This window comes from Tetrao urogallus, assembly GCF_951394365.1.
Source record: "Tetrao urogallus genome assembly, chromosome: 1".
Taxonomy (NCBI): domain Eukaryota; kingdom Metazoa; phylum Chordata; class Aves; order Galliformes; family Phasianidae; genus Tetrao; species Tetrao urogallus.
The window spans coordinates 59,411,777-59,439,411 of record NC_136813.1 but is presented as its reverse complement, the minus strand read 5'-3'; the positions used below and the strand labels follow the sequence as shown (position 1 = coordinate 59,439,411).

General features: G+C 38.3%; 1 protein-coding gene across 1 annotated transcript; it reads left to right on the top strand.

The window, feature by feature from the left end:
- Positions 1 to 139: 139 nt before the first annotated feature.
- On the top strand, positions 140 to 27,078 carry GCC2 (GRIP and coiled-coil domain containing 2; the record flags this gene model as incomplete). Its single annotated transcript, XM_079542456.1, has 24 exons — positions 140 to 207; positions 816 to 891; positions 2,852 to 2,914; positions 3,619 to 3,703; positions 4,754 to 4,821; positions 5,597 to 5,701; positions 6,652 to 9,141; positions 9,865 to 9,934; positions 11,602 to 11,702; positions 11,784 to 11,882; positions 12,538 to 12,657; positions 14,075 to 14,239; positions 14,627 to 14,731; positions 15,340 to 15,502; positions 16,036 to 16,136; positions 16,247 to 16,324; positions 17,380 to 17,517; positions 19,012 to 19,133; positions 21,068 to 21,244; positions 22,703 to 22,920; positions 23,883 to 24,077; positions 24,821 to 24,960; positions 25,944 to 26,145; positions 27,008 to 27,078. 24 exons carry the CDS (start codon positions 140 to 142, stop codon positions 27,076 to 27,078), a joined length of 5,220 nt encoding a protein of 1,739 aa, XP_079398582.1.
- Between the last annotated feature and the right edge of the window lie 557 nt (positions 27,079 to 27,635).

Here is a 27,635-nt window from a genome sequence, read left to right as displayed (position 1 = left end):
CCTCTCCACCAGCTCCCGGTCTTCTTGTACTGGGGGCCGCGCTCAGGAGGCGTGGCCATACTCAGGGGCGGGGCTCCGGTGACTGTCGCTCTGCAGCTGTCAGCCGCAGGGGGGCGCGCCGCCTTAGCGGCGTGCGGGAATGACGAAGGCGGAAGTGGGGGCGCCGTGGTCGCTCCGCGCTAGCAGCGAGCCGGCTCCGTCATGGAGGTAACGGGCGGGCGGGCGTCGCCATGGGGGCCGTTATCTGACCCTCGCGCAGGCGCGTGACTTCGGGCCGCGTTTGCGGGCGCGCAGCCCTCAGCTCCCGCGGGGTCGGGGCGGGGGTGCGGCTCCGTCCTGAGGGGGGGGGAAGGGGCTGCCGGGATGTGAGAACGCTGGGTGAGCGTCTGGGGGTGCCGTGCCGCGTGCGGGGCTGGGGGAAGCCGATCGGGGCTGGCTGAAGGGAAGCGCGCTCAGCTGACGAGTGGGGGTGTTGTGGGTGAGCAAACGTCGGTCTGTAAAAGTTCCCCCGGGTGAACAGGGGTTAGTGAGGTGACCCCGTGTGTTAACTGTGCGTCAGCTGCGAGCGAGGTGTATGGAATCAGAATATCCCGAGTTGGACCCATAAGGATCATCGAGTCCGGCTTCTGGACGGATATCTCGTGTGGCTTCTGTAACCACCGAGATGAATGCAAAGGCAGCGTCACAGAGTTCGAGCACCGTGCATGAAATGAACCCTGCCAGTGGTTACTGAGCTGTGTTCAGGCCGTGCCACTGCTGAAGTGGCCACTAGCCGGGATGTGTTTTGGAGTAATTCTCTGTGGCTGTGCTGCCAGATCTCGGCTCAGTGATGGTTGTCACTGCCGCAGGTTACAGCACAGCTTAGCAGAAGGTCTGGCCAGTAGTAGAAGAGTATGCTTAGTTATTGCAGAAGAAAGAATCACGCTCATAGAATGGCCTGGGTTGAAAAGGACCACAATGATCATCTAGTTTCACAACTCCCCTGCTATGTGCAGGGTCGCCAGGCTGCCCAGAGCCACATCCAGCCTGGCCTTGAATGCCTCCGGGAATGGGGCATCCACAACCTCCTTGGGCAACCTGTTCCATTGTGTGACCTCCCCTGTGTGAAAAACTTCCTCCTAACATCTAACCTAAACCTCCCTTGTCTCAGTTTAAAACTAGAAGGGAGTAGATAGCAATTAAAATACAGAGAGCATGCTAAACTGTGGCTTGGAGACACCTTAATGCAGACAAGGAAGGCCTTAAATATACGTGTACATGACCAGCCAAGTGTGGAAGCGTAGCCTAGTTTCAGAATGACAGAGCAGGAACTTGAGAATTCTTACAGGATTCAGTGTTGTCCTTGGAAGTGTGCTATGTATTGGCTCACGGCTTGGGCACACCCAATCTGTCAAAAGTAGGGTTTTTGAGTAACCACCTTCCTTGTTTTTCCTACAGTTCAAACAAATGAAGCTCTGTACATGAGTTCCTTGTTGTGTCTGTTCCCAGAACAGCAAAACTGGATGCTGACTACGTGATACATTGCTGCCTCTGTGCATGCTACCTCAAGTAGCACGAAAGTAACATAGCTCCTGACCTTACTGCAGTATAGAGAGATGTGCTACCATTTTTCTTAAGCTGTACATCCAATGTGTTATACCTAATCCTACTGTGTAAATAAACTGCTTGTAGTGGCAGCATTGAACTAAAAACAGTGCTGAAATGTTAAGAACGTAAATGTTTACAAAGGTTGTGTACCAAGGAAATTTGAACTACAAATTTATTTATAGCTTTCTTTCATAAATGTTGCATTTGTGTTGGACAGGCATATTATTTTCTAACAAGTTTCCTTTTATCTTCTCAAAAAATCCCAGCTCACATGTTCCAGAGAGTTAACTGTAACTGCTTTTGTCCTTGGTCTGCACTTGAACTGGTATTTCTAGATAGAGTCTTTCCTGTTATCTCTCTGAGCTTGTCTCTCAAAATTGTTTGTCAGCAGTTATCCATTTAAATAATTTAAATCTTGTTTGTTTGCCTAAGTTTGTATTATTCGTTTTTTTTTTCTCAGAATAAAGAGCATAGCAAAATAAAAGTAAGGGAGTGTGTGAAGATATAGACCTCTACTATATAGACCTCTACTCACTCCCTAGAATAAGAGAAAACACAGGATAAAACTTAAAGCCTGAAATGCAACCCTTCATGTGTTGCAAGTCTCTGTTCAATTTCCCTTTTCTCCATCATATTTATGAATGTTTTTTTACATTCCCAAGTATTGATAAGCATATCTTGTGAACCTACTCTAAAATAAAACAGAGTATCCCAGATTAAATCTGTGGAAGTTCATGGTAAGAAGTGTCATACATGTAAATGTTAGGAGTCCAGAATGTAGACCCTTTTAAAATATGTTTTCAGGCCTAAACTTTTAGTGATCACTGCTGTATTTAAAAAAAACAGTAACCATAATTGTGGGATGTATTTTGTTAGGAAGTTCCCAACATTTGTTATAACTGCTGATACACTACAAGCTTTATTTGTTTGGTTTTTTTTTTTGTGCATTTTTAAATGGTTTTTAAATAACAGTGATGAGACACACTATTGCAACTTTGTAAACAGAATGACTTTTCAGTAGCGTAACAGAATCGTAACACTGATTTAGGAATCAGGAATGTTCAAGTCTGCTGTTTTATTGGATTAATCGCAATTGGCCTCTGTCTGACTTTTCTCTATTTTTCCGTCTACTGATCCACAAATACTGTAGTTTTGTTGAATTCCCACTATATTAGTTGTTCTCCATGTTTTCAGACTTCAGTTCCTTTGGTAGTTTGTGTAAAAAAAAGTTCAGTTTTCACATAGTATCTTTATTTTGTTGTAGGTGCAAGATGGAGGACAAGAGATGGTGGCATCCCCTGCCACACCAGGATCAGGCAAATCAAAGGTGATCAAATCTTGCAAATAGATTTATTTGAAAAGCAGTGGTAGAGAGGGTTACAGCTTATCATGCTAGCTGTGATTAACAGAAAGGCATGAGGGTACTTTTAAGCAATTTCCAGGCTTCTAGACTTCTTCAAAAATTGATATATAAACACAAGGCTAAGACATTTTGGAAAGGATGTAACAGTTCTGTTACTGATATGTTTACTTGATGTTGTAATAACTGACAAATTATTTAGTAGCATCTAGCTCTGATAGTAGTATATTTCATAATGTACACAGACTTCTTTCCATGTTCTGGATGTAAACTGTTAAATGCTGACTTCAGGTCAGTGTACTACATTTAAAACACTGTTCAAATCATATTACTCCCAACACCTTAACACGTGTTCTGAACTACAGTCCTTCCCCAGTGAAGTTCTTTTGTTTCTCATCGATGCTTTCCAGTTGTGTGCTTTAGAAAGATTTCAGAAAAGCACAGAATTAAGAGTAGTTCTTCTTGTTGCACTTGAAATGATAGAACTGGATAACTGCAATACCTTGGCCTGTTGCTGTCCTAGAGCATGCTAGAGCATGTTCCCATCCTAAGATTTCACTTAATGGAAGTCAGATATTAAAATGACTTGTTTTCTGTTTGCCTCTAGGTTAGAGGAATTTGGTTTCTGTATTATGTACTTTTTTTTTCTTTTTTCTTTTTTTTTTTTATAGCTGGACACATTGCCCAAAGAAGATCTCATCAAGTTTGCAAAAAAGCAAATGATGCTAATACAGAAAGTGAAGTCAAGATGTACAGGTATCTCATTGAAATGGGAGTAATTTCCATCTTAATGCTTGGTACTATCTCACCTTTCCTTACTGTATTGCACCTTTTTGCTAGGTAGATTTAAATTCTACATAAACACTCTATTTTTCTTTTCTATGATTTCTATATTTTTGTGGGAGGATAAGGTCTAAAATCCCTAGACTTAGGTAGGGAAGAAAAAGAAATGCTGCTTTTCTCAATTATTAATTTAATTCAGTGTGACGCTGTGCTGTTATCAAAAGGTGTAGATTGTGTTGAAGTGGGGGTTGCTGTTGTCTGTTCCCCATGTCTGTTGCAGGGATAATCTAGCGGATGGGAGGACAGTGCAGGTTAGGTTTTGTACACTCCTGTTGAGGAGTGCTCTGGCTTCTTTGAAAATGCTAGCTTCTCTTGGTATTTGATCATTTGCTTCTTGGGACAACAAGTCCTAAAATGGATAAAATGAAATTTTGTCTTAATAACTAAAAGCATTCTATATGTAACTGTGCTCACATATGCTGTTCCCCCACCTCTCTGCTCCCTCTTTTTGCTTAGTACATTAGTGTTGCATCCCCTTGTTTGGAGTTACAGTCATGCTGACTGTTGGTAGCTGCGCAACAAAACAGTAAGGGTAGCGATGGGCTGGCTATACTTGGCTTTCTTCACTGAGATTATTCATAAGATCTTGTTCTTCTATCTGTTGCCTATTTTCAGAGAACTAGGGAAGAGATAAATGTATCTTTTCTTTGGCTTAAATTGGTCTTGAAATAGAAGATAAGACAATTGTCCAAAATCTTTCTGTTTGTTGTCTCTCCATCCAAACGAGGAAGCCTTGCTTCTTTGTAAAGTCAGGCTGAATATCAGCACCAGAGAAGCAGTACTGAATGCTTACTCTATTTCCTTTAGCCTTTTGCATTCCTCAACAACAAATGAGAATTGGTGAAATAAGACAGCTCTGATTTGAATAGGAATGGTGTTAGGTTTTGGCTTTACTAGTAGGTTGACACTGTGAAGCATCAGTTCATGCTTGCTGTGAAATTTCTTTACAACTTTTTTTTTAAGAACTGGAGAGAGAAATTGAAGAACTCAGGTCTAAACCAGCTACTGGAGGAGCTGATGATATTATTCAGGTAAGAATCCAGGATGGGTTTCTAACGTATTGCATAGCATTAGCTGAAATAAATATACAGAAATAATTTGTGATATGTAATGAACATTTGTAAAACTTATTCAAATCCAGCGTAATCTGTTTGTGGGAATTCAAGACACTACTTAAAATCTCTTTTTTCCTACACTCTCATTTTTTTTCCTTCATAGTCTGTATCCCTACTTCACTTTTTTTGATAAGAATTCTTTGACAAACTGCATATAATAATACGATTTCCTCTGCATGACTTTGTCCATCTGTAATAGGCTAGACAGGCTTTTGTTCCTATCAGAATGACTGTTGTGGAAAGATTTTACAATTTAGAAAACTTTAGAGATAGTAAGCTGATAAGATCGAAAACATAGAATTAAAGGTCACAAATACTTCTAGGAAAATAACTGAAAGATATCTAACTTAGAGATAGCACATCAAAGTGAAAATTGGAAATGAGGTAGACTTTATCTACTAGAAAATTGTTCTTCTAATAATTTGGATGGAGATTTCTCCAGAAGGCAGTAAAATTAAACGAGCTGATCAGAACCAAGATTTTGAACAAAACATACTATTCAACATCCTTGTACTAGTATGCCTGTTCTGTATCTGTTGCATTTGGGCTAAGTAAGATCAATCTAGTCCACATGATTAAAAAGAAACAGACGTGGCCAGTGTGCATGTTTCTATTGCTTTGCAAGAACCATCCAAGCTTCCATCGTTAAGGGAACACTTTTTTTCCAATAATATTTCTCTCTTAAAATTAGGCTCTCACGGAAAGACTGGATGTTGTACTTCTGGAAAAAGCTGAAAGTCAGCAACAGTGTGTAGCTCTGAAAAAAGAAAATCTTCAAAGAAAACAAGAAGCAGAGGTACTGAAACAAATAAAACAGTACTAAAGTATTTCAGAATGTTTATTTTGTAGTTCTGTTTATATATCTCACTTTTATTTTTTCTTCACTCACATGTATTCTATTATACCTTAAAAGATCAAAAGCCTTCATATGTGAGCAGATTTTCTCTCTGGCCTTTAAGTTATTGCTTTCATTGGACTGACAGTAAATGAAAAATTTCTATATATTTTTTGTTTAGATCAATGACTGTTCAAAAAGAATTCAGTTTGTGTATTAGTAGCCTAGATATGTGATGCCTCCAGTTAATCAACTCTGTCTTTTTGTGGAAAATATGAGGTTTTACTTTCACACACACTTTGAAAGCAGTTTGTGAGCTCAGTCACGTAAATCACATCACAGAATCACAGAATGGCCCGGGTTGGAAGGGACCTCAAGGATCCAACCCCCCTGCCACAGGCAGGGCCACCAACCTCCCCATTTAATACTAGACCAGGCTGCCCAGGGCCCCATCCAACCTGGCCTTGAACACCTCCAGGGACGGGGCATCCACAACCTCTCTGGGCAGCCTGTTCCAGCAGCTCACCACTCTCTCTGTAAAGAACTTAACATCAGTAAAAAAGTAAAGAGTCAGTCACATAGAATTGATGACTCGTTTTATATACTAGCTACTTGAGTTTGATGTGATAAAAGTGTTTTTGTCTTTAATATATGATCACAGTAGTTGCTAAAGCTGAAATTTATCATGACTATTTAATGAGATTTTTTTATTTTTTTTTACCAACAGGCTACTGTGTACTCTCTGCAGAGTCTTGTGAATTGATTTGCTGTAAAATAGCTGACTATTTAAAAACTATAGCAATTTTAAAAACTAAGGACTCCTAAATCTTCTAGTTTATTGCTATAAACAATTTATTTGGAAGTTATATCTGCTAAGTTATCAGTATTTAATATGTTATATGTTTGTTTAGGCTGCAGTGGCTAAGACAGAAGAATTGCAGAAGCAACTGGAGCAATCAAATACTGACTCTCTGGAAGAAATAAAAGCTCTGAAGAACGAATTGATAAATGCACAATCCAAATACAATGAGGACTTAACAAAGCTGAAAACAGAATTAGAAGAGCAAGAGAAGAAACAAATGGAGCTGATGGAACAGATTGAATGTTGTAGTGATAATCAAGAAGAAGTTAAAAGATTAGAAGATTACGTCCAAAAAATTAAATCTACTTACGAGGAACAAATCTTGTGCTTGAACAAGCAGTTGGAAACTGTGAATGGTAACAAAAACAAAGAAATTGCAACTCTGCAAGAAACTATTAAAAGCAACTCTCAGTGTTACCACAATGAAATCAGTAGTCTGAGTGAAGAGCTTAAACGATTAAAAGCTGCTCATCAGGAAGAGGTGTCAGAACTGATGCATCACATTGAAATATCTTCTAAAGAAAATGAAGAAAAGCAAAATCAGATAGATCAGTTACAACACCATTTGGCAGAGGTGGACTTAATGAAAGAGAAAAATGTGAAAGATGAAGCGTATGGTCATACTGAGCAGCATGAGGATGACTTTGAGCAGCAAAAACAAGCCTTAAACAAAAATATAGAAGACAAGGTAGATGTTTTAGGTATGCAAGAAGAGCATTGCGTAGAAGCAAAAATGGAAGAAAAAATTAGACACCTGGAATGTAGCTTAGGTGATCTCCAGTCTCAACATAGTATTCTAAAGGATGAGCTAACTTATATGAATAATGTTAAACTAAAACTGGAGGAGGAAATTCATCGCATAAAAGATGAGCATTTTCATGAAAGAGAAGACTTGGATTTTAAGATAAATGAATTGCAGCTTATTAAAGAAGACTATTGTTGTGTGATTGAAAAACTAAAATTGGAGCTTCAAGCAGCAAGACACCACTGGGAAACCACAGCAGAAGAACATAAACTAGAAACTCAGAATTTGAGGGAGCAACATGAAAGAGAAATCTCTGAGCTAAATAAAACGTTATTATCCAGTTCTGAAAAAGAAAAAATGGCATTAATGTTTGAAATGCAGGATCTTAAAGACCAACTTGAAAAGCTAACTCAGGAGAAGGAAGATGCAGTGCTCAGTTATGATAGCCTGAGAGAAACTCTGGAAACAATACAGACTGAGTTAGGAGAATCTGCTGGAAAGATCAGCCAGCAGTTTGAATCAATGAAACAACAGCAAGCATCTGATGTCAGTGAACTGCAACAGAAACTCCGGGCTGCTTTCAATGAGAAGGATGCTCTTCTTGAAACTGTGAATCGCCTCCAGGCAGAAACACAGAAATTGTCTTCTTATCAGCTAGAGATAGAAGAACTTAAACGTAACATTGTTGGTCTTCAGGAGGAAAATGACACAATAACAAGCTGCGTTCACCAAAAAGAGGCTTCTATAAGGGAACTGGAAGAGAAGATAATTGCTCTTGCCAATCAAAACAAGGATATTTTAAATGAAGTAAAATGCTCAGGTGAAGAGAGAGAAGCCCTTCAGGAAAGGTGCAAGCAAGAACAAGGAAAAGTTCAGGAACTTCAGCAAGAGGTAGATGTTGCTAACCAGTGTAACAGTGACTTGAAGAAAAAGCTAGAGGAATTAACAGAGAGACTGAATGATGCTTTAACTGGTAAGAATGAAAACACTGAAATGTTAGGGCAATTGGAAAACCAGATTGACGCTCTGGTGCGTGAAAGAGAGAACCTTTCATCTGAAATATCTGCTCTTCGTGAGGAAAATAAGAAAATTGTTCAGGAAAAAGAGGAATTAAGTAAAAAGCTGGAAAAAATAACATGTGAAAAAGATGGTTGGCTAGTATTGAAAGAGCAGTCTGAAAACTTAGAGAAGAAACTACAAATGATGACTGAAGAAAAAGACCATATATCATCATTACTTGAAAGTGAAAAAGCTCACAAATCCCTTGGAAGAACTCAATTGTACCACATGCTTGAGCAAGTGGGGTACAGCATTTCTGACTCTAATGAGGAATGTGATTTTCTCAGCTTACTACAGATTGCAAATGAACACTTGATAAAAATGAAAGAAAAGCAGTGCTTTGCTCTACAAAATGAAGAAAAAGTTCTTCATTTGCAGAGGGAAATTGAAAGACTAGAGGAAGAAAAAGCAACTCAGTATACAGAACTTAGATCCCTGCTTCAGGATCTTGGAAGAGAAAAAGATCTTGTGAAAGAAGAGTTGGAAGAAGTGTTGTCTGAAAAAGAAGCCCTTCAACATGATATCCAGGAGCTGAAGAGTGCTGGTGAAAAAGCAACAATTGAAAATCAAGATCTGTTAGCTAAGATTGAAGAGATGTCTGAAAAACTTGCTTTTTATGAAAGCCAAATACAGGAACAGCAAAAAGGATCCAAAGCTCAAGAAGACTTAAATTTCATTCTGGAACAAAAGGAAACTGAACTTAGAAATGTGAAAGACGAACTGAGTTCTCTAAAGGTTATATTTTGTTATTGAAGTATACAGACTAAACCTCTAAAGTCTTCAAAATTAAGGTTCAAAAAATACTTTCATTCTCTCTTTGTTTATTTTTTTTTCCCTTGGCCTCAAAGTGAGTTTCCTTTTTCAGAAAGCACATTTCTGAGATGTCAAACACCTCAGATTCCCCTCCCTCCCTACAGTAAAAGTTTTTTTTTTGCTGTTTTGTTTTCTAAAAAGCAACAAAAAATCTTATCATTTCTTTTAGTTATGACTAAAGTTGCTTGTATTCGAATCTTTTTGCCTACTGGTGCCACTTAAAGTGATCATTTAACTGGGTGGACTAACTGAGCTAATAATCTTTCGCTTCTAACTTCCTATGGCTCCATCTCAAAACTGCTTGATCTACCTTAGTTAGCTACTCCTAATTTCAGGTCCTGCAATATTCAGGCATTTGTAAAACTCACAGCTGATCGGAGTTAATGGTCTTCCTTTTTTTTTCTTTTTTTTTTTTTTTTGTTTCTGTCCTTTGTTAGGATGGAAATCAGCTGTTGAAAGATTGGAGTGTTTTCTATTTAAAATATGTATGCTTTTCAGTGATCAAGCTTATGTGCAGTTTTGCATTATGACTTTCTTGGTGGTGAGAACATAGATGTAGTGCAGCTTGTAGCCACTGCTAGTGGCTTGTTGAAAACGTATCACAATTCTTTAATAATATTACTTGTATCTTTTTTTATAATACAGACTGTAATGGAGACACTGACTGAGAAAAATGATGAACAATCTTCAGTAGCAGAGCTTCAGGAAAAAATTGGTATCTATCTTACTATTGTCTTCTCTGTAAATACAAGTTATTTGGATTGTTTAACTCGAAGATTTTTTTTCTCTGCATAGTGACAGTGTATTTCCTATAAGCCTATGAAGGTATGAATATCCTACCATGAAGTAGGATAACAATGACATTTCATTCAGTATTCATCCTATTAGGTGTTCAAAATGATAGCAGACCTAAAATTTCCAACATAAATATTTCTTACATTTTTTCATCCTGAGTACATCTAGGTATAAGCAGTATATTAGATGTCACCTTTTTAAACCAGGGAAAAAATCATTGTCAATAAAAATCCTTAAGGCAGCCAAGAGAAAGAAGGCATTTTGCTAAGTATGCTGTTGCCTCATTGCAGTCACCTCTACATATGAGAAAGTGATAATAACTAGATTAATTTTCTATGTCATGAAATCACAGAATGGTTTGGGTTGGAAGGGACCTCACAGCCCACCCATCCCAACCCCTGCCATGGGCAGGGCTGCCCCCCACCAGCTCAGGCTGCCCAGAGCCCCATCCAACCTGGCCTTGAGTGCCTGCAGAAATGGGGCACCACCGCTTCTCTGGGCAGCTGTGCCAGCACCTCACTGTCCTTTGAGTAAAGAATTTCTTCCTAACCTTTAATCCAATTCCCCTCTTCTAGACTAAAACCGTTCCCTTTTGTTCTATCACCCCCTGTGTAAAAAGTCATTCTCCATCTCTTCTATAAGATCCATTTAAACACTAAATGGCTGCTATGAAGTCTCTCTTGAGCCTTCTCCAGGCTGAATAAAACTCTCCCTCAGCCTTTCTTTGTAGAAGAGGTGCTCCAGCCCTTTGACCAGCCCTACTCTGGACCTCCTCCAGCAGCAATATGTCTGTCTTGTACAGGGAATCCCAAGCTTTGATGTCATACTGTGGATGCAGTCTCGCAAGAATAAAGAAGAGGGGGAGAATCACCTCCTTCACCTGCTGGTCACACCACTTTTGATGCAGACCAGGATTTTGGGCTGCATCTGTCCATAGAAGTACACAGAAATGTGGCTTTACTGTAAACTTTAACTGAGATTTTTGGAACAGGGAAAGAGTTTCCCTGAATTATCTGTGAGACTGGATGTTCTGGCTTCAAAGTGATTTGAAAGGCTTAACTTAATGAAACCTTTTAATAACTCTTTTATATTTTGTCTTATTTCAAACTGGCATTTGTGTTGTAATTAAATTTAATTTCCTCAGGAGATCACAGAATCACAGAATGGCCAGGGTTGGAAGGGACCTCAAGGATCATCAAGATCCAACCCGCCTGCCACATGCAGGGCCACCAACCTCCCCATTTAACACTAGACCAGGCTGCCCAGGGCCCCATCCAACCTGGCCTTGAACACCTCCAGGGACGGGGCATCCACAACCTCTCTGGGCAGCCTGTTCCAGCACCTCACCACTCTCTCTGTAAAGAAATTCCCCCTGACATCCAACCTAAATCTTCCCTCCCTCAACTTCAAACCATTTCCCCTTGTCCTGCTGTTATCAACCCTTTCAAAGAGTTGACTCCCCTCCTGTAGGCTCCCTTTATGTACTGAAAGGCTGCAATGAGGTCACCCCGCAGCCTTCTTTTCTCCAGGCTGAACAAGCCCAGATCCCGAGATGTGTGTATTCACTTTCTTGTTTATTTATTTTAGGAAGACTAGAAAAAGAATCTGCAGAAAAAGGAGAGAAGCTAAATAAAATGAAGGCTGTTGCTGTGAGAGCAAAGAAAGAATTAGATACCAGCCGGAAGGAGGTACCTTAACTGCTTCTTAACATGAAGAACATCCTATATGTCGGATTCTGTTTTAATGACATGTGTTTTCCTTGTAATAAGATGCAGACTCTGAGGGAAGAGTTGGAGGTGGTTCGATCAGAAAAGGATCAACTGTCTGCTTCAATGAAAGACGTCATTCAAGGAGCTGAAAGTTATAAGGTAGGAATAGTTCTAGCTATAAAAGGCAGTTAACTGTCAGAAAAAAACATTTTGTTTTTGAATCCCAACCTGGATATTTATTATTATTTACCTGCACAAGTGAACTTGGTAAAAGAAATTGTGCCTGTGCAGTTAAGTACCCAAACCAGGAATATGAGGTTCTTGTAACAGAACTGTGTGACTGCTGTCAGAAGAAAACAAGACATTTCCTTTCTCCTGGGTGATATTTTTAAACCTCCTTTTAAACTTGGCATCATATGTGTCAGACAGTGTTGCTGAAGCAAATCTGTTGTTACAAATTCTTAAACCTGTATAAACTGAGAATTAGTTACAACAAAAAATCTTTAAGTGATAAAGAGAAAAGCGAACTATTCCCTGGGAACAGGCCCTCTCAGAATACCTTTCTGGGCATATGACTGAGAAGCAGTTAGCTGGGGACAGTCAGCAAGGATTTAGCAAGAGTAAATGCAAAATGATTTCTCTCAGAACTTGGAACTATAGCTTTAGTTTCATTTTGAGATTTCTGATATTGCATTAAAATATCTCTTGTGCTTAATTATTAGGAAGATAATAAGTAACTGCGGTTTTAAATGTGTTTAAGACAAGCAGTGTATATCATAAAAATGAAAGTTTGTCTGCATGTGCTTGTGTTAAGAACCTTCTGATGGAATATGATAAACAAGGGGAAGAGCTGGATTCTGAAAAAGGCAGAGCAAATAGTCTTGAACGTCAGATAGATGACCTCACAAGACAGCTACAGGTGTCATCCCAGCAGGTCAGTTCTGTGTGTGTGTAAGAGATACTGATAATTAAAGTAACAATTATTTGAATGTAAAATTTTTTCATGTGATTTGTAACGTATTTAATCTTGTAACTCAAGTGTATTCTGAATAGTTTCTTGAAATTCAGTTTTTCCTAGCATCTGATACCTGTACAGTCTGTGAGATAGTTAAAGATCACTAGAATGACTTGCCTTTTAGATAGAGTTTAATTTACCCCAGGTCAGCTCACAAAAAAAAGCAGGTGATCAACTCTGCTGCACGTATCAGATAAAATGAACAAAAATCATAAAGTATTGAACTTGCACTGTTTATCTGATTCCACACCCACACTTGCCATGAAGTACAATGAACTTGGTATTAATTTTTTCCTTCAGTTTCTTAAACAGAATATGCCTCTGTTATTTCACCAACAGAATGCTTAAAGAAACAAAATGAGCTGTGGCGATTTTGTTTCGTTTTGTTTTTCGCATCTTTCACAAGAGATAGACTTGAGCATGTGCTGTGGAATACTATAGTGGCATTCAGAAGTCTAAGATGGTAATCAAACAGCTGTGAGATGCTCTCTGCAAAAACTAGCTGAAATGGACTGGGGATTTAGGGTTTAAACTCTCAGGCCCCATAATGTAATTACAATGAAGATCAACCTTAGCCACCTTTTTCTTAAAACAGAAACTAATAGTGAATAGCACAAGAAGAAATGTTAAACAGTAAAATACACTCTGCTGATTGTGCAGGGGTTGATTTTTTTTCAAGTTGTTATGAAATATTTTATAAATTGTCAAGGTAATTGCTAGCTTCTTTCACTTTATTCTTAACCTGCATATTAGAATGAGATAAAAATATGGAAGATGTTAGATGTCTTAAAATATAAATATAATATAATGCCCAATAGCCTGGGCACAGGAGGAGTTCTTACTATATATACTGATGTGGTATCCTTGTAGGCTCCGTGGTGCTGTAGTTGAAGGATTTTTCTAGGGATTCATAGGCTGATGCTTTCTTTGTAAATATAACTGTACTTGAAATGGGGCAATTGAGTACTTAAACCTCATGTATAATTATGGGAGACAAATCATTCTTGCAGAGAGCAGTAGAGGGTTGGGTTTTGTTCTTTTGGTTTTCTGGGGTTTTTTTCTGATTTCTTATGCTTCTAGCCATCTTACGGTAAGCTGTGCTTATGAACTCTGAACAACATAAACACACTCACACAGTTTGATTCTTTTAACCTGGTTCTTAATTTGATTTAAAACAAGGTGAACAGCAGTTTATACTGTTATCAGTAGGAGTACTGTTCATAAGAGAATCTGATGAAAATCTGTTTGTTTTTTTTAAATATGGATGGCATCTTGTTTATCGAAGTCAAATGTAAATTCAGCTTATCTTGTTGTCTTCCCACTGTGATCATTTTAGCATGATCAGCTACATTCTGCTAATGAAGATCTACTGGCTCGTGTCGAAACACTGCAGTGTAATTCTAAGCTGCTAGAAGCTCAGATACTGGAGCTACAGAAGGTGAAGGCAAAAGCTGAAAAAGAACTGGAAGCTGAAAAGCTTCTAAAAGAGCAGAAAATAAAGGTAATAATACTATGTAGGGCTGGTAAATTGGTTGAAGCATTACTGTCACTCAATGATGTGACTTCTGGAAGAGTTTTTATAAACTGTGTTTATTATAGACAAGTTCCATGCTTTCTATTCTTCTTACTTCACTTGGTCTTTTTTTGAAGGCTTAGTCTGTTATTAAAAGAACTTTTCAAGGCCATCACTTACAGTAGATTGGAGATTCTGACAGAATGTGCATACCAGTTCATAATCTTGTGAGGTTTTCTTTGACTCCCAGTGTCTTAGTGAAGAATCTTATCATTGTGCAGTATAAGTGAGTGGGTGCCTGTGTGTAAATACATCTATTCTGCTGACATCTATTTTGAAATTGCTCTGCATAGCTGAAAAGTATTTAAATTTCAGGAACATGGTGGTACTCTTCGAGAACTGGAAGAGCTTCAGATGCAACTTCAGAAGGAAAAGAAGTATCTGCAGAAAATTATGCAAGAGCTGGAGCTGGCCAAAAAGGTACAGTAATTGTTGTGCATGTGTTTAGGAGACTACCAAAAATTTTGTCCCTTCTGATTATATCTAAGGTCTCCCTTTCTGTTCTGAGGACTTTACAACCTAAGGTATGCGAAAGCAAAAACAGAAGTTTTTACTCATTTTACTTCAGAGAGATGATGTATACTTATTGAGGGGGGTATTTGATGAGGAGGAATATGGTAGTTGGTTGTGTTTTGGGGTGGTTTTTTGGTGACAGTGGTTTTGTTTTTAGCTTGGGTTATGCAGCCTGTCATGACTAGAAATAGGAATACATGCAGGTGTCTGGAGTATTTGTATGGTGCACTATTCAGAAGCTGCCTTTGTGAGGAGCAGAGATGGTAAAAACAAATACAAGATAACAAATTGGCAACAGAGTTCTTAAGCTTTTGGTCCTCATTTGAAAATAAATTATTTGCTGAGGATTCTGGAAAACCGATGGGTGGATGTTGTTTGTTGATATACATGGTTATAAACTTTTTGTTAGATTAGATAAATGTTCCTTTAATTCTGTATTTTGTGATGGAGGAGAAAGGAATTCTTAGCAACCAAGGCAGATTTTAAGCTGTAAATTCTTTGTATGTAACTTGCAGGATGCTCAAAAGAGTACACTGATGGATATGGAAATAGCAGATTACGAAAAGCTGGTAAAAGAACTTAATCAGAAGATTACTGATAAAGATAGTAGAATAGAAGATCTTGAGCAGGAGACGGGGATTCAGAAACAAAAACAAGAGACCCTACAGGAAGAAATAAGTGAGTAAGCTATAACCAACAAATATAGTATAGTTAGCAGTAATTGTAAAAAATAAATAATAAAAATGAATTAAAAACATTTTTTCAAGCTGATGAGTGAGAGTAAGGTTTTTTAGGGAACACTAAATAGAAGGTTCACTTTATAGTCAACAGTCATTTGATGTAATATTCAACAGATAAGAACCAAATAGCCTGCCTGATAAACTGCTTCTTACCTTGTTAACTTAGTCGTGTGTTCTGAAAGTAAGTGATTGCAAGGCATTTTCAGCCTGATGTACTACATTTACAAAGCATTGCCAGACAGCATCTGGTTAAAAGTTTCATTTCTACCTATCCTGAAGTATAAATCTCAAAACAATTTCGTTTATTAGAACGTATTGATGACATGGATGTCATATACTAAAGTTAGTGTAAGCTACCTGTTTGCAGCTTTTAAGAGATCTGTCAAAATTTGTTTAAATATTTTCCATTATGTTTAAGAAAAGATAGGCAAAAGAAGCCTTCCCTCCTATAACTGCTGTTTTCTGCATTAGAGTCACTTCAATCAACAATGCAACAGGATGAGGAAAGAAATGCCAAGATAAAACAACTCCTGGTGAAAACCAAAAAAGAATTGGCCGATTCAAAACAAGCCGTAAGTCCACTAATCAATGACTGTATACTTCAATTTTTAAAATAACTTTTAAAGTGGGGCTGGTATCTGAATTACTAAGTTGCAATTAACCAGGTACTTCTATCACACAGGAAAATGACCATCTGATGTTGCAGGCATCATTAAAAGGAGAACTGGAAGCGAGTCAGCAGCAAGTGGAAGCCTTTAAGGCAAGGATTTTCACTTTGTTAGCGTATTGAAGTTATAGAATCATGGAATCACTCAGGTTGGAAAAGACCTTAAAGATCATGGAGTCCAACCACAAGCTAACCATCCTACCCTAACTCTAACAACCCTCCGCTAAATCATGTCCCTGAGCACCACATCCAAACGGTTTTTAAACACATCCAGGGATGGTGACTCAACCACCTCCCTGGGGAGCCAATTCCAGTGCTTAACAGCCCTTTCTGTACAGAAGTGTTTCCTGATATCCAACCTAAACTTACTCCTGGTGCAACTTGAGGCCATTTCCCCTCATCCTGTTGCCAGTGAGAAGACACCAGCCCCGCTCTCTCTGTAAGCACCTTTCAGGTATTGGAAGAGAGCAATAAGGTCTCCCCTCAGCCTCCTTTTCCCCAGACTGAGCAGCCCAGTTCCTTCAGTCTCTCCTCATAGGCCGTATTCTCCAAACCCCTCACCAGCCTTGTTGCCCTTCTCTGGACCTGCTCCAGCACCTCAATGCCCTTTCTGTACTGAGGTGCCCAAAACTGAATACAGTACTCGAGATGAGGCCTCACCAGTGCCGAGTCCAGGGGCAGGATGACTTCCCTGGTCCTGCTCATCACTTCATTCCTGATACAAGTCAGGATGCCATTGGCCCTCTTGGCCACCTGGGTACACTGCTGGCTCATATTCAGCCGACTGTCCATCAGTACACCAAGGTCCCTTTCCGTCAGGCAGCTTTCCAGCCACTCCTCCCCAAGCCTGTAGGGTTGCCTGGGGTTGTTGTGACCAAAGTGCAGGACCCAACACTTGGCCCTATTGAAACTCATACAGTTAACCTTGCCCCATCGATCCAGTTAGTATTTCTTATTTAAGCATTAAGGGTAGTTTGTTGCAACTCTTTCATTTGTTTTTATTAGATTTAAATTTATATTCACTTATTTTGAGCAGGAATTACTGTAGTACAATCCAAGGGGGTCTGTGGCACGTTCCCCTGGAAGGGAAGGAAAAAGTTTGTCATTTTAGCAACCACATTTTCAACTGTTTTTTTTTTTTTCTTCAGATTCAAGTAGCTGCACTGACATCAGAAAAGCATAAAGTACAGGAACATCTACGAACTTCTTCAGAGCAGCATCAGCGTACACTGAGTGCTTACCAGCAAAAAATTGCAACTTTGCAAGAAGAATGTAGAGCAGCACAGGTATCCTGATGAAAGTGATGTCTTCAACTTTAGAAAGCAGATTTATTACACTCTAGATTCTGTCTAAAATGTTTTGCAGATCTTTCGCTGTTGTTATCTTGTCTGTCAGGAATTGGGAATACCAGAGTACTTGGTGTATTTGTGTGGTGGTATAGAGGACAAGCTGGTCTGTCCTGGTTGTCACAAAGCATTTGTGGTAGAATGTCTGGACTGCAGTCTTTATATTACCAATGGTAAAAATCTTGTAGCAGTAGAAAGCTACAGTTCACTTAAGACAATCAATATGCTGGGGAGAAAAGAAAAGTAATCGCTTCTGTCTGAAGAAGAAGGGGAAAAATATCATTTGCTCCTCATAAAAGCATAGTTACCACATTTTTTTTTTTAAGCTGAGAAACATTTGCAGTCATCTTTTGATATGCTGGTATATGAGCAGCTTCTTAATTGTCAGCTACAACTGGAGCTGACACTTGCTGAGGTTTTTATTATTGCTATTTTTTGGCAATGTCATTCTGTGTTAGATATGCCTGGAATCTGCTAAGCTGGTGTTTGCATTAGAGGCAGGTTCAGAATATAGGAGTGTTCTGTTCCAATTGTTCCTGTGTAGGTTAGTGCACCGTGTTACCTCCTGTGTTGTATGATAGGTGTCAGTCCTGCAGAAAAGTAACATGAATGTATCCTGCTAAAAAACTTCTATATTTTAAAAAGGTGAAATGGACAAACTGGTTACTGTGACAGTAGGTTTGGCTGGGTGATACTGGTAAGTGTAGGTCACTGTGGAGATTAGAGCAGTTCAGTCATCAAGAATGACTGGTGAACTCATAAGCTTCTTTAAGAATCAAGAATGAAAACCTGCATCTGTGTTTTCCTAGAAAAATATACAGCATGGGCATTTGAAAGGTGTTATTTCTCAGGTAGGAATAATTCTTGCCTATGTGGTGTACAATAAAGGACTTTAAATTGTGAGGTAATCTGTCCAGAGATAACAAACTTATGTATCAGCTGACTTCAGAAGAGAAGGCAGACCAAATACTCTTTTGGCTCTTTTGAAGCTACGATATAGCTTGCTTTGTATCCTTACAGGGCTGACTTAAAATGATGCATAATTTTCAGGTTTTCTGAGGAGGAAGCTGGGTTTGGCATTTTTTTTTTGTTTTGTTTTTCCCCCTTCGAATGAATATGAATTTGCTTATGAATACCTGTTGGATGCTGTTGTTATAACATTAGTAAACATTCTTTTTTTCTTGAAGGCTGGGATGTTGAATGTCAGTGACTTACTCTTTTCAAGTTTCTAGACTGATAATTGATTTGATTATGATCTAAAAAGGCATGGTCTGTCATGATCCCATTTAAATTGTTCATTCAAAAGAGGAAAATGGAACTGATAGCTCTTCATTTGACTTTTTTTCAGTACAAGATGCATTTTGTCTTAGAGCAAATAGGTGAGCAACTGTCAATAGTATAACTTACTAAGAGGTTTTTTGTCCTGTGTCATAGGCTGAGCAGGCATCTGTTACATCTGAATTTGAGAGCTACAAAGTTCGTGTTCATAATGTTTTAAAACAACAAAAAAATAAATCTGCTTCTCAGACAGAAACTGAGGGAGCCAAACAAGAAAGGTAAAGCCAGAGTTTTTATATCCATACAGAAAAATACTGCTGTTTGGGTTATGCTGTTAATGTTAGTGAGTTCCACTAGTTAGCTTTTTCTTAAGTATGGAAAATACTGGAAAGGAGGCAGTTTGCCTCTGATAATTTAGTCTGAGGGGGGAAAAAATTGTGTGTATAAAATTAGAGCTGTCTGATCTTTAACATTGCTTTCTAACCATGGCTGTACCCATCTGAATAGCAGATCATTCATTTGTACCACATCTCAGCTGTCAGTGGTACTGTGCTAGTTTGTAATTCTTTGCTTTGTCTCTAACAGATTTATTTCTGTGCAGATTACCTGTTGTTTCAGACAGAGGGAAAAGTAAGGTATTAGGAAGTCTCTCATGTTTCTCAGGAGCGGGAATTAGCCAACATAACTGAGTAAACCTGACATTTTCTCTGACAATAAAGCACTGAAGCAAAGCACTACTTCCAATTAAGAGAAGTAAACAGCAGTTGGTACTTTTCAGCTGAACTCACTTGGATCTTTTTCAGGAAGGAGTGTTGTAGTGTGGGTAAAGCCCTGGCTGCCCATTCTGTCATCAATTCTAGCAGACTTTTAACAGTTTTCTTATCAGCTACTTTAGAAGGAAAGTCTTGAAAAAAAGATTACTCCAAGATCATTTAAGTATAATTGGAAGCCACATAAATTCATTTTCACATCAGGGGTTGAATCTCATTTCAAAGAGATCAGTTTCTGTAAGCTGTTTTTATAAGTGATTGGTAGCTGACCATAGTGACAGACTGGATGTTCATGCATAACATAATGTCAATAGTCATTTCTGACACAGATCTTAGTATGTAAAGATGCTGCTGAAAATCCACCAGAGGGAGACTTGGGTATTGTTAGAGGACTTGGGTTTTTTCTGTTGTTTGTTTGGTTGGTTTGTTTAATACATCTCCTCTGAAGCAAGCGAATTGCAAGAGTTGCATTTCTTGTCTCCTGTTTGCAGAATTTTAAGAAGCTCAGTTATTAGGTTTTTGTGAAAGCAGGCTACTGTGCTTCCAAAATGAACAAGTGAAAAATAATTTTTACAAGTAATAAATAATTTTCAAAGGAATGATTTACCAATATCAACTCTGTTGGTCAGAAATCTACCTTATTTGGATTGATGCTGCTTTCTACACCTTTGCCAGTCTTTTTGCCAGTCACTTCCACCCACTTCCTGTCTACTGCTTTCAGTCTCATTGAACTGATGTGCATTTACTAAACGAACAAAATTCTGTTTTGTTCTCTACCACTTTCAAGAAGGAATGGTTTCTCCCACCTGCATGCCACACACTGTTCTTCCATTTAATTCCTCTGAATGGCTGTTTACGAGGGTGGACAGTGATGGGACAAGGGGGAATGGTTTTAAACTGAGACAGGGGAGGTTTAGGTTAGATGTTAGGAGGAAGTTTTTCACACAGAGGGCGGTGACACACTGGAACAGGTTGCCCAAGGAGGCTGTGGATGCCCCATCCCTGGAGGCATTCAAGGCCAGGCTGGATGTGGCTCTGGGCAGCCTGGTCTGGTGGTTGGTGACCCTGCACATAGCAGGGGGTTGGAACTGGGTGATCTTTGAGATCCTTTTCAACCCAGGCCATTCTACGATTCTGTGATTCAATTATGATTCAAACTGAGTTGAAGCAGAAAGTAGGAGTGGTCACACCTTCTACCCCAGTTGGTACATTTCCATCAGTTCATGCAGGATGTGATTAAACTCATCTGCAGCGATATAGAAATGTAGTCAGGTCTTTCCTAATCGTTTCTGCTGTGGTCGCATTCTGAGGTTATTTTGCTCACAGTGCTGGAGGTAATTTAAATACAGAAACAAATTCTTAAAAAATTCAGATTGGCTACATAAAACATTGTGGGTATAATAATAAGATAACTCTAAATGTTTTTTTTTTTCCCCTTGTAGAGAACAATTGGAAATGGTGATAGAACAACTAAAAGTTAAGCTACAAGAAACTCAGCATAATTTACAGATGAATGCAGCTGAATTCCAGGCGTTGCAGTCTGAACATGACACCCTGCTGGAAAGGCACAATAAGATGCTGCAAGAGACTGTTGCAAAAGAGGCAGAACTCCGTGAAAAGTATGCTCTGCTGACGAAAGATGGTTTATTTTGTTTGAATCTTAAGTGCTGGTTGTGCAGCTGGCTTCAAATAGTGCTTTCCAAAGGGAGGGTGTAATTTTAGAGAAAGTTAAAGGAACTTTGAGAAGTATTATTTGCTACTTTTTGGCAGCCTTCAGAGGTTCCAGCAGTGAAAACAAAGTAGTAGCTGATGAGGAAATATGAGATTTCTGATAGCTTTTTACTTGTTAAATATCAAGTTTTTAAAGCTAATTTTTTTTAAGCATGCTGAATTTACTGACTATTTTTATGTCTTAAACTCAGCACTACATTTGTGTTGGACTACTCAACAATATTTTATGCACGTGTTTCCTTTTAGTACAATACTGTAGTTAAAGATAAGCTATTTTAACATCAAAATATCCACTAAGTACCTTCTTTACAGAAGGTATTTTTTTCAAGTGTATGCTTGCCACAATCATAATTTCCTACTTCTTTCAAAACAAAAGGAATCTATTTAGTCTGTGTAATTTCCTGACAAGTGACATGAATAGGTATTTACTTGAGCTCTTAGAAAAGCTTTTCCATGCCTTCTTCTAGGCTACAAAAATTCATGAGAAGTTCATTAGAAATTACAATTTAGTCTTAGAAACTGTTGATTTCTTTGTCTTAATCTGTTGTGCTGTTTCCTGATATCCACATGATGATCCATTGGAATCATCTAAATCATGTCCTTTTGCATTCCTCTGGAAACCACCTATACCACAGTAGGTTCCTTTCATAGCCAGAAATGCTAGCTCTTTGCTGCACTGGCCAAATTTAAATTTATACACTTATAAGGGCAAGTTCTATGCTTAGTGTTTCCATTCATGCACTTGTTTAATTGCTTCTGACAATTTTGTCTTGTTTCTGGAGTGCCTCCAAATTCACTACAATTGATGTGGTATACTGATATTTTGCTTGCCAAGAAAGATGAATGATATCCTACCCTCTTTCGCGCCGAGTTCTGAAGTTTAAAGTTAATCAAGTAATTAAACCTCTTTTCTTAGAAATCAATATTTTCAGAAGTCCTGCATGGATCTTCGGTAAATAAATGGTAAAGGAAAAGAAATACGTGTGTGTTATGAGGATAAATGGTTATGTTACAGTTTTTCAGTTAAAGAATGTTCAGATCACAGCAAAATACTCAGACCACAGCCTGTCTCTACTTCTTTTTTTTTTTTTTTTTCCCCAAAGTCTGAATTTTATCTTCTGACATAGAAGTCAAAAGCTTATATCACACAGTACATTCCTAGGATTGGTGATAAAGATCACTTTTTTACTCTTAGATTTGCCCCGGGAAAAGATAAAGTAGGGGGAAAAAGTGAAACAGACATTCTAAGATACAAAGACTGAAAATTAATTTAAACTGTAAGCAATTTGTGTTGAGAACGATTTTTGTTGTATGTTTTTTGTATTTTGTGTTTATGCTGTTTTCAGGTTCTGCACAATACAGTCTGAGAATATGGTCATGAAAACAGAGCATGCTCAGGCTTTGAGTCAGCTGACAGCCCAGAATGAAGCTCTCCGGAACAATTTCAGAGATCAAGTCAGGAACCTGCAAGAAGAACACAGGAAGACAGTAGAGACACTTCAGCAGCAACTGTCCAGGGTAGAAGCTCAGCTTTTCCAACTCAAGAGTGAACCAAGCACTAGAGGTAACTTTTGGTCATGAAACCAGGTTTCTTGGGTTATATATTCTTGGAGATTAATATGTGTACTTGACACTGTACTTGAGACTGTAGTGGAAACACAGTTACAGTTTGTGGTTCTGTAATACAACAGAAAGTTACTGTGGAAAATTGATAGTAAGTCATATCAGTCCTCTGGTTTCAGGTAAAGAATGAGGTCTTATTATTACCATACCTCCAGAATCAATATCACAGTTAAGTTTTCTGCAGTGTCTGCCTGCATTGAAAGACAGAGAGAGAGAAATCACTTTGTAAGTAGTTGGTGCTCTTCCCATCAGTTTGTCGCAGATTTTGGAAAGCTCAACAGGTCTCTGCCCTCCAGTATGATGAGTAAAGCTACACAAGAGTATACTGAAAGATTTTTAACAATATTTATTATTGGTATACTTGCTATTTGCTCCCATATCTAATATAAAATTTTATTCTGCTTGACTTAAGTGCTCCTTTTTAAAATCTGTGTAGTTACTCATTAGGATGCAGTCAGATAATTGCCAAGAAACAGTAACAGTTTAAGTTGCTCTTTCCATATGTTACTTAGCTGTATTGCAGTAACTGGTAGTGTACTGAAGCAGCAGGATAGCGCACAAAGCATTACAGCAGACTAACTTACACCACCCACAGGACTGTTTGAAAGAAAAGCTAATTCTGTTTTGCATCAAAAACACTTGGCACTCTTATCAAAGCTTCAGCATCTGCAAGGTATGATGCATTAAGGTTTCATAGTCCCTGAATGAAGATTGCTAATTAAGATCAGATTTGGAAACTGGCTTTGACTGAAATGGTGATCTGGAGGTAAAAGGCTCTATTACTTGCTTGTGTCTAGCTTTCAAGTCCATAGATTACATACTGCTTTCCAATTTGAGATAGCTTGAGTTATTTCATAGGTGTACATGTATTTTATTTCAGTGACAAACATCAGTATCTTTCAGGTCCAGCTGTTTCAAATCCTGTACCAAAGAACTTAAGAGAACGGCGAAACACGGACCTTCCTGTTCTAGATGTGCATGCTGTAGCAAGGGAGGAAGGAGAAGGTATGGAAACAACAGACACCGAGTCTGTCTCTTCAGCCAGCACCTACATACCATCCTTGGAGCAGCTTCTAAACTCTCCAGAAACAAAACCTGGTAGGTAGAACATGTGGCTTTTATAAGCATTGGAGGTTGTGCCCTCAAAATATATGAGAATGTTGTGTTCTTCATGCTTTTAGTTGCAGCACAGACATTTAATTAGTGCCCTGAGTATACGCTGTCTGGAATTTCTGTATGGGTCTTCTCCTTGAATACAGATTAACAAGATCTCCTATTTTTAACTTTCTGAAGGGAAGAGGATGGATGAGTATGTCAGTGAATGGTTACTGAACTTCTGGTGCAAAATGACTAGTCTCTACTTGAGACTCTTGTTAATGAAAGGATAAATTGTTCAACTTAATGTGGTTTATTAGAACAGGAACTTATTCATATTTTTTTCAGGAAAATGAAAGGTAGCATGAAGAACAGCGTCCCAAAAAGTAGACAAATAAGTGGTAGCATCTAACCGTATTTTTAAAAGTCTGCTGAATACCGTGTGGAGAAATGTTGAAAAATCTTCATCTATGAGTGGAAAGCAGGGGGTAAATTAAATCCACGTATCTTGATGTACTTACGAGGAAACTGGCAAATCAGTTCAAAAAAAATGTGGATGTACAAAAATAAATCATAAAACAAGCATGCAGCAGCAGAAACGATGATGTTAGTTGGCAGTCTGAGTGTGCACGGATTTCATTTCCTGTGTGCATCTTAGAAACTACATTAATCAAGTCATAATGTTAACTTAGCATGAAGTAGTCCTTTTTCCTCCTCCTTCACTTTTCTTTCTCAATTCACTGCAGAAACATCCCAGTGGCAAACAGAGCTCACCAAGGATGAACTGATTGAGAAACTAAGCACAACAACAAAGAGTGCTGATCACCTGAACGAATTACTTCGTGAATCAGAAGCGACCAATGCAATTCTGATGGAGCAAATAAAGGTCAGCAGGCATGCAGTAAATGTGGGGACAGCTGTAATTTGTATGGTGTATTTCCTAAATGAAATGTTTAACACTGAATCTGTTTCAGAAAATGGCAGTCTATAGAAATTTGGGAACGCAAAACTTTAATTTGAGGGTTTTTTTAAATTCACAAGAGTAGTTATTACTTCTAAAGCTTACTTGAGGATTTTTTTCCCCAGTTTCTCATGTCTAGGGGAAGAAGGGAAATAAAAGCTACTACTAGTTCTACTAAAAAGGCAGAGTTTGGAAGTTTAATATCTGCTAAAGAGCCTTTACTGTTTGCATTTGGCTAAAAACAGTAAATTCCAAGGGAAACATTGGTCTCTCTCCCTATAATCCCTTTTACCTGTCTCAATATAAAAGAAGATGCGTGTTTAGAGGTATACGTACTAACAAAATTTGGTTGTATTTGATCACATCTCCAGGGTTTCTCTTGAAACATTTTTAAAGGTAACGTATTCTCAAAACAGGCTAACATTTCTTTTATGATTTCTTAATGCATGATAATGTTGTTAAACCTCTGATCCAAGTTGCTTTTTTAGCTTCTGAACTCTTTATTACTGAAAGTGAATTTTAGCACTGTATCTCACTATTAATTACTGGACAGATTTTATCCGAATAAATTATTTTTAATCTCTCTCTCTCTATATATATTTTTCTGGATATTATCAGCTGTTCAGGTTTCATTGGGTTTTTGCCCAGAATCATAGAAGGGACCTGTAAGATCACCTTCTTCCAACCTCCCTGCTGTAGGCAGGGTCACCTACCACTAGACCAGGTTGCTCAAAGGCCCATCCAGCCTAGCTTTGAATACTTCATTACACATATACTATACTTTTTCAAGCAAGCTGCATAATTTTCTTTTTAGTTCTTCAAAATACCTTTCTTCAAGTGTTCGTCTCATGATGCAAAAAAACATTGCATGGTCTTTTATTAATTTATTTTTTCCTTGTCATCTGCAGCTTCTTAAAAGTGAAATAAGAAGACTGGAACGAAACCAGGAGAGAGAAAAGTCTGTGGCTAATCTAGAATATTTAAAGAACGTTCTGTTGCAGTTCATATTCCTAAAATCAGGAAGTGAAAGAGAAAGGCTGCTGCCAGTAATAGACACCATGTTGCAACTTAGCCCTGAAGAGAAAGGGAAGCTGGTTGCAATTGCCCAAGGTAGGTGGGGTTCTGGCACATTTTAGAAAATGACAGTAAGTTGTAATGTAATGTATTCATATGTTTTAGTAAAGATTTCTGTCAAAGTGGTCTTAAAATAGAGGTTCCCATAAAAAATGAATGATTTTCTTGGCAGATGTTTTAAAAAGTTAATTAAAATGGTCCTCTCAAGGCATTACTGCAGACCTAATATTAGTTTCAATAAATTAGCTTTAGAAAAACCTTTTCAGCAAAATATGCTTTCTGATTAAGAACCTTTGGAACTAGGGGAGGAAGGAGGAATAGTTGAGCCTTTGAAAGAAATAAACCCAAGAGCTGTAATAATGTATAATAATGTTCTGGCTACTCTTTAAATACTCTGATGCCTTGTTTGTCCCTTTACTATTCCTTTTAAAGATACGATCTTTTTAAGTTATGTAAATAACGAGCTAGTTTCTAGTACTTCATTAGCATACTTGATTTAAAAATTACTTAAAGAATAAAGAAGTACAGTGTGTGTGTATATAAGCATTTTAAACTAGTGAAGAAAAGACATGAGTAAGTGACAACATAACCCATCCCATGATAAGCGTTGCATTTGGAAAAATTATATGTAAACTAAGCCTATAGCATCTCAATGCTTTTTGGCATTCTAATCAACGCTGGTTGGATTTTTCTTAAGGAAGATAATGAAATGGTTTCTTTAAAGTGTACTGGGTGACTGAAGTCCACATCTTTTGCAAAGTGTAAGTACTGAATGTTACCTCTTCATCAAATTGACAAGAACAGCTTTTGAAGACTTGACAGAGGAAGGAAAAATGAAGATCAGGTTTCCAAATTGTGTAGCCTCATAAACTTACGGAATGTATTTCTCCTCCTCCAGGTGAGGAAGAGAGTTCCTCACGGCCCTCTGGGTGGGCTTCATACCTTCACAGCTGGTCTGGACTTCGATGAGACAGTGGAAGCGCTGCATCTTTAAATGCATTCCACCATTACAAAAAGAGAAATCCTAAAGTAGAAGAACAATCCACTGGTATTTCAATGCTAAACTCTGGGGTTTTGTTTCTGTGTATCATTTTCAGCTTTTTAGTTTCTTCTGAAGGAAGAACACCTCGTCAGCTCTGAAAGACTATACTGTATCGCATTCTGGCAGCAGAGAACTTCTTGTCAAAGCTGATGAGCAGACATATAATGAGAAGCAACAAGCTAATTGCAAATTGCTTAAAACAGAATCTGACACACTTGTGACAGGTCTTTTAATGCTGATTTGAAGAAAAAGTTGATTTAATATAGCTACTGGAATACCTAGACATAAAGCATTTTGAAGTGTTTACAGTTCCTCACAAATTTTTGTCAGCTCGCTAGCCTGTATGGTTCATGCATGTTGAAGGAATTACGAGTTATTTCCTCTCTGGTGATGCTTACAAAATGTAAGGTCAGTTGTGAGCAGAAGAGGGATTTTCTGTTTTGACTAAATTTTTAGTCTTAGTTATGTTTTTCAGAATTGCTCG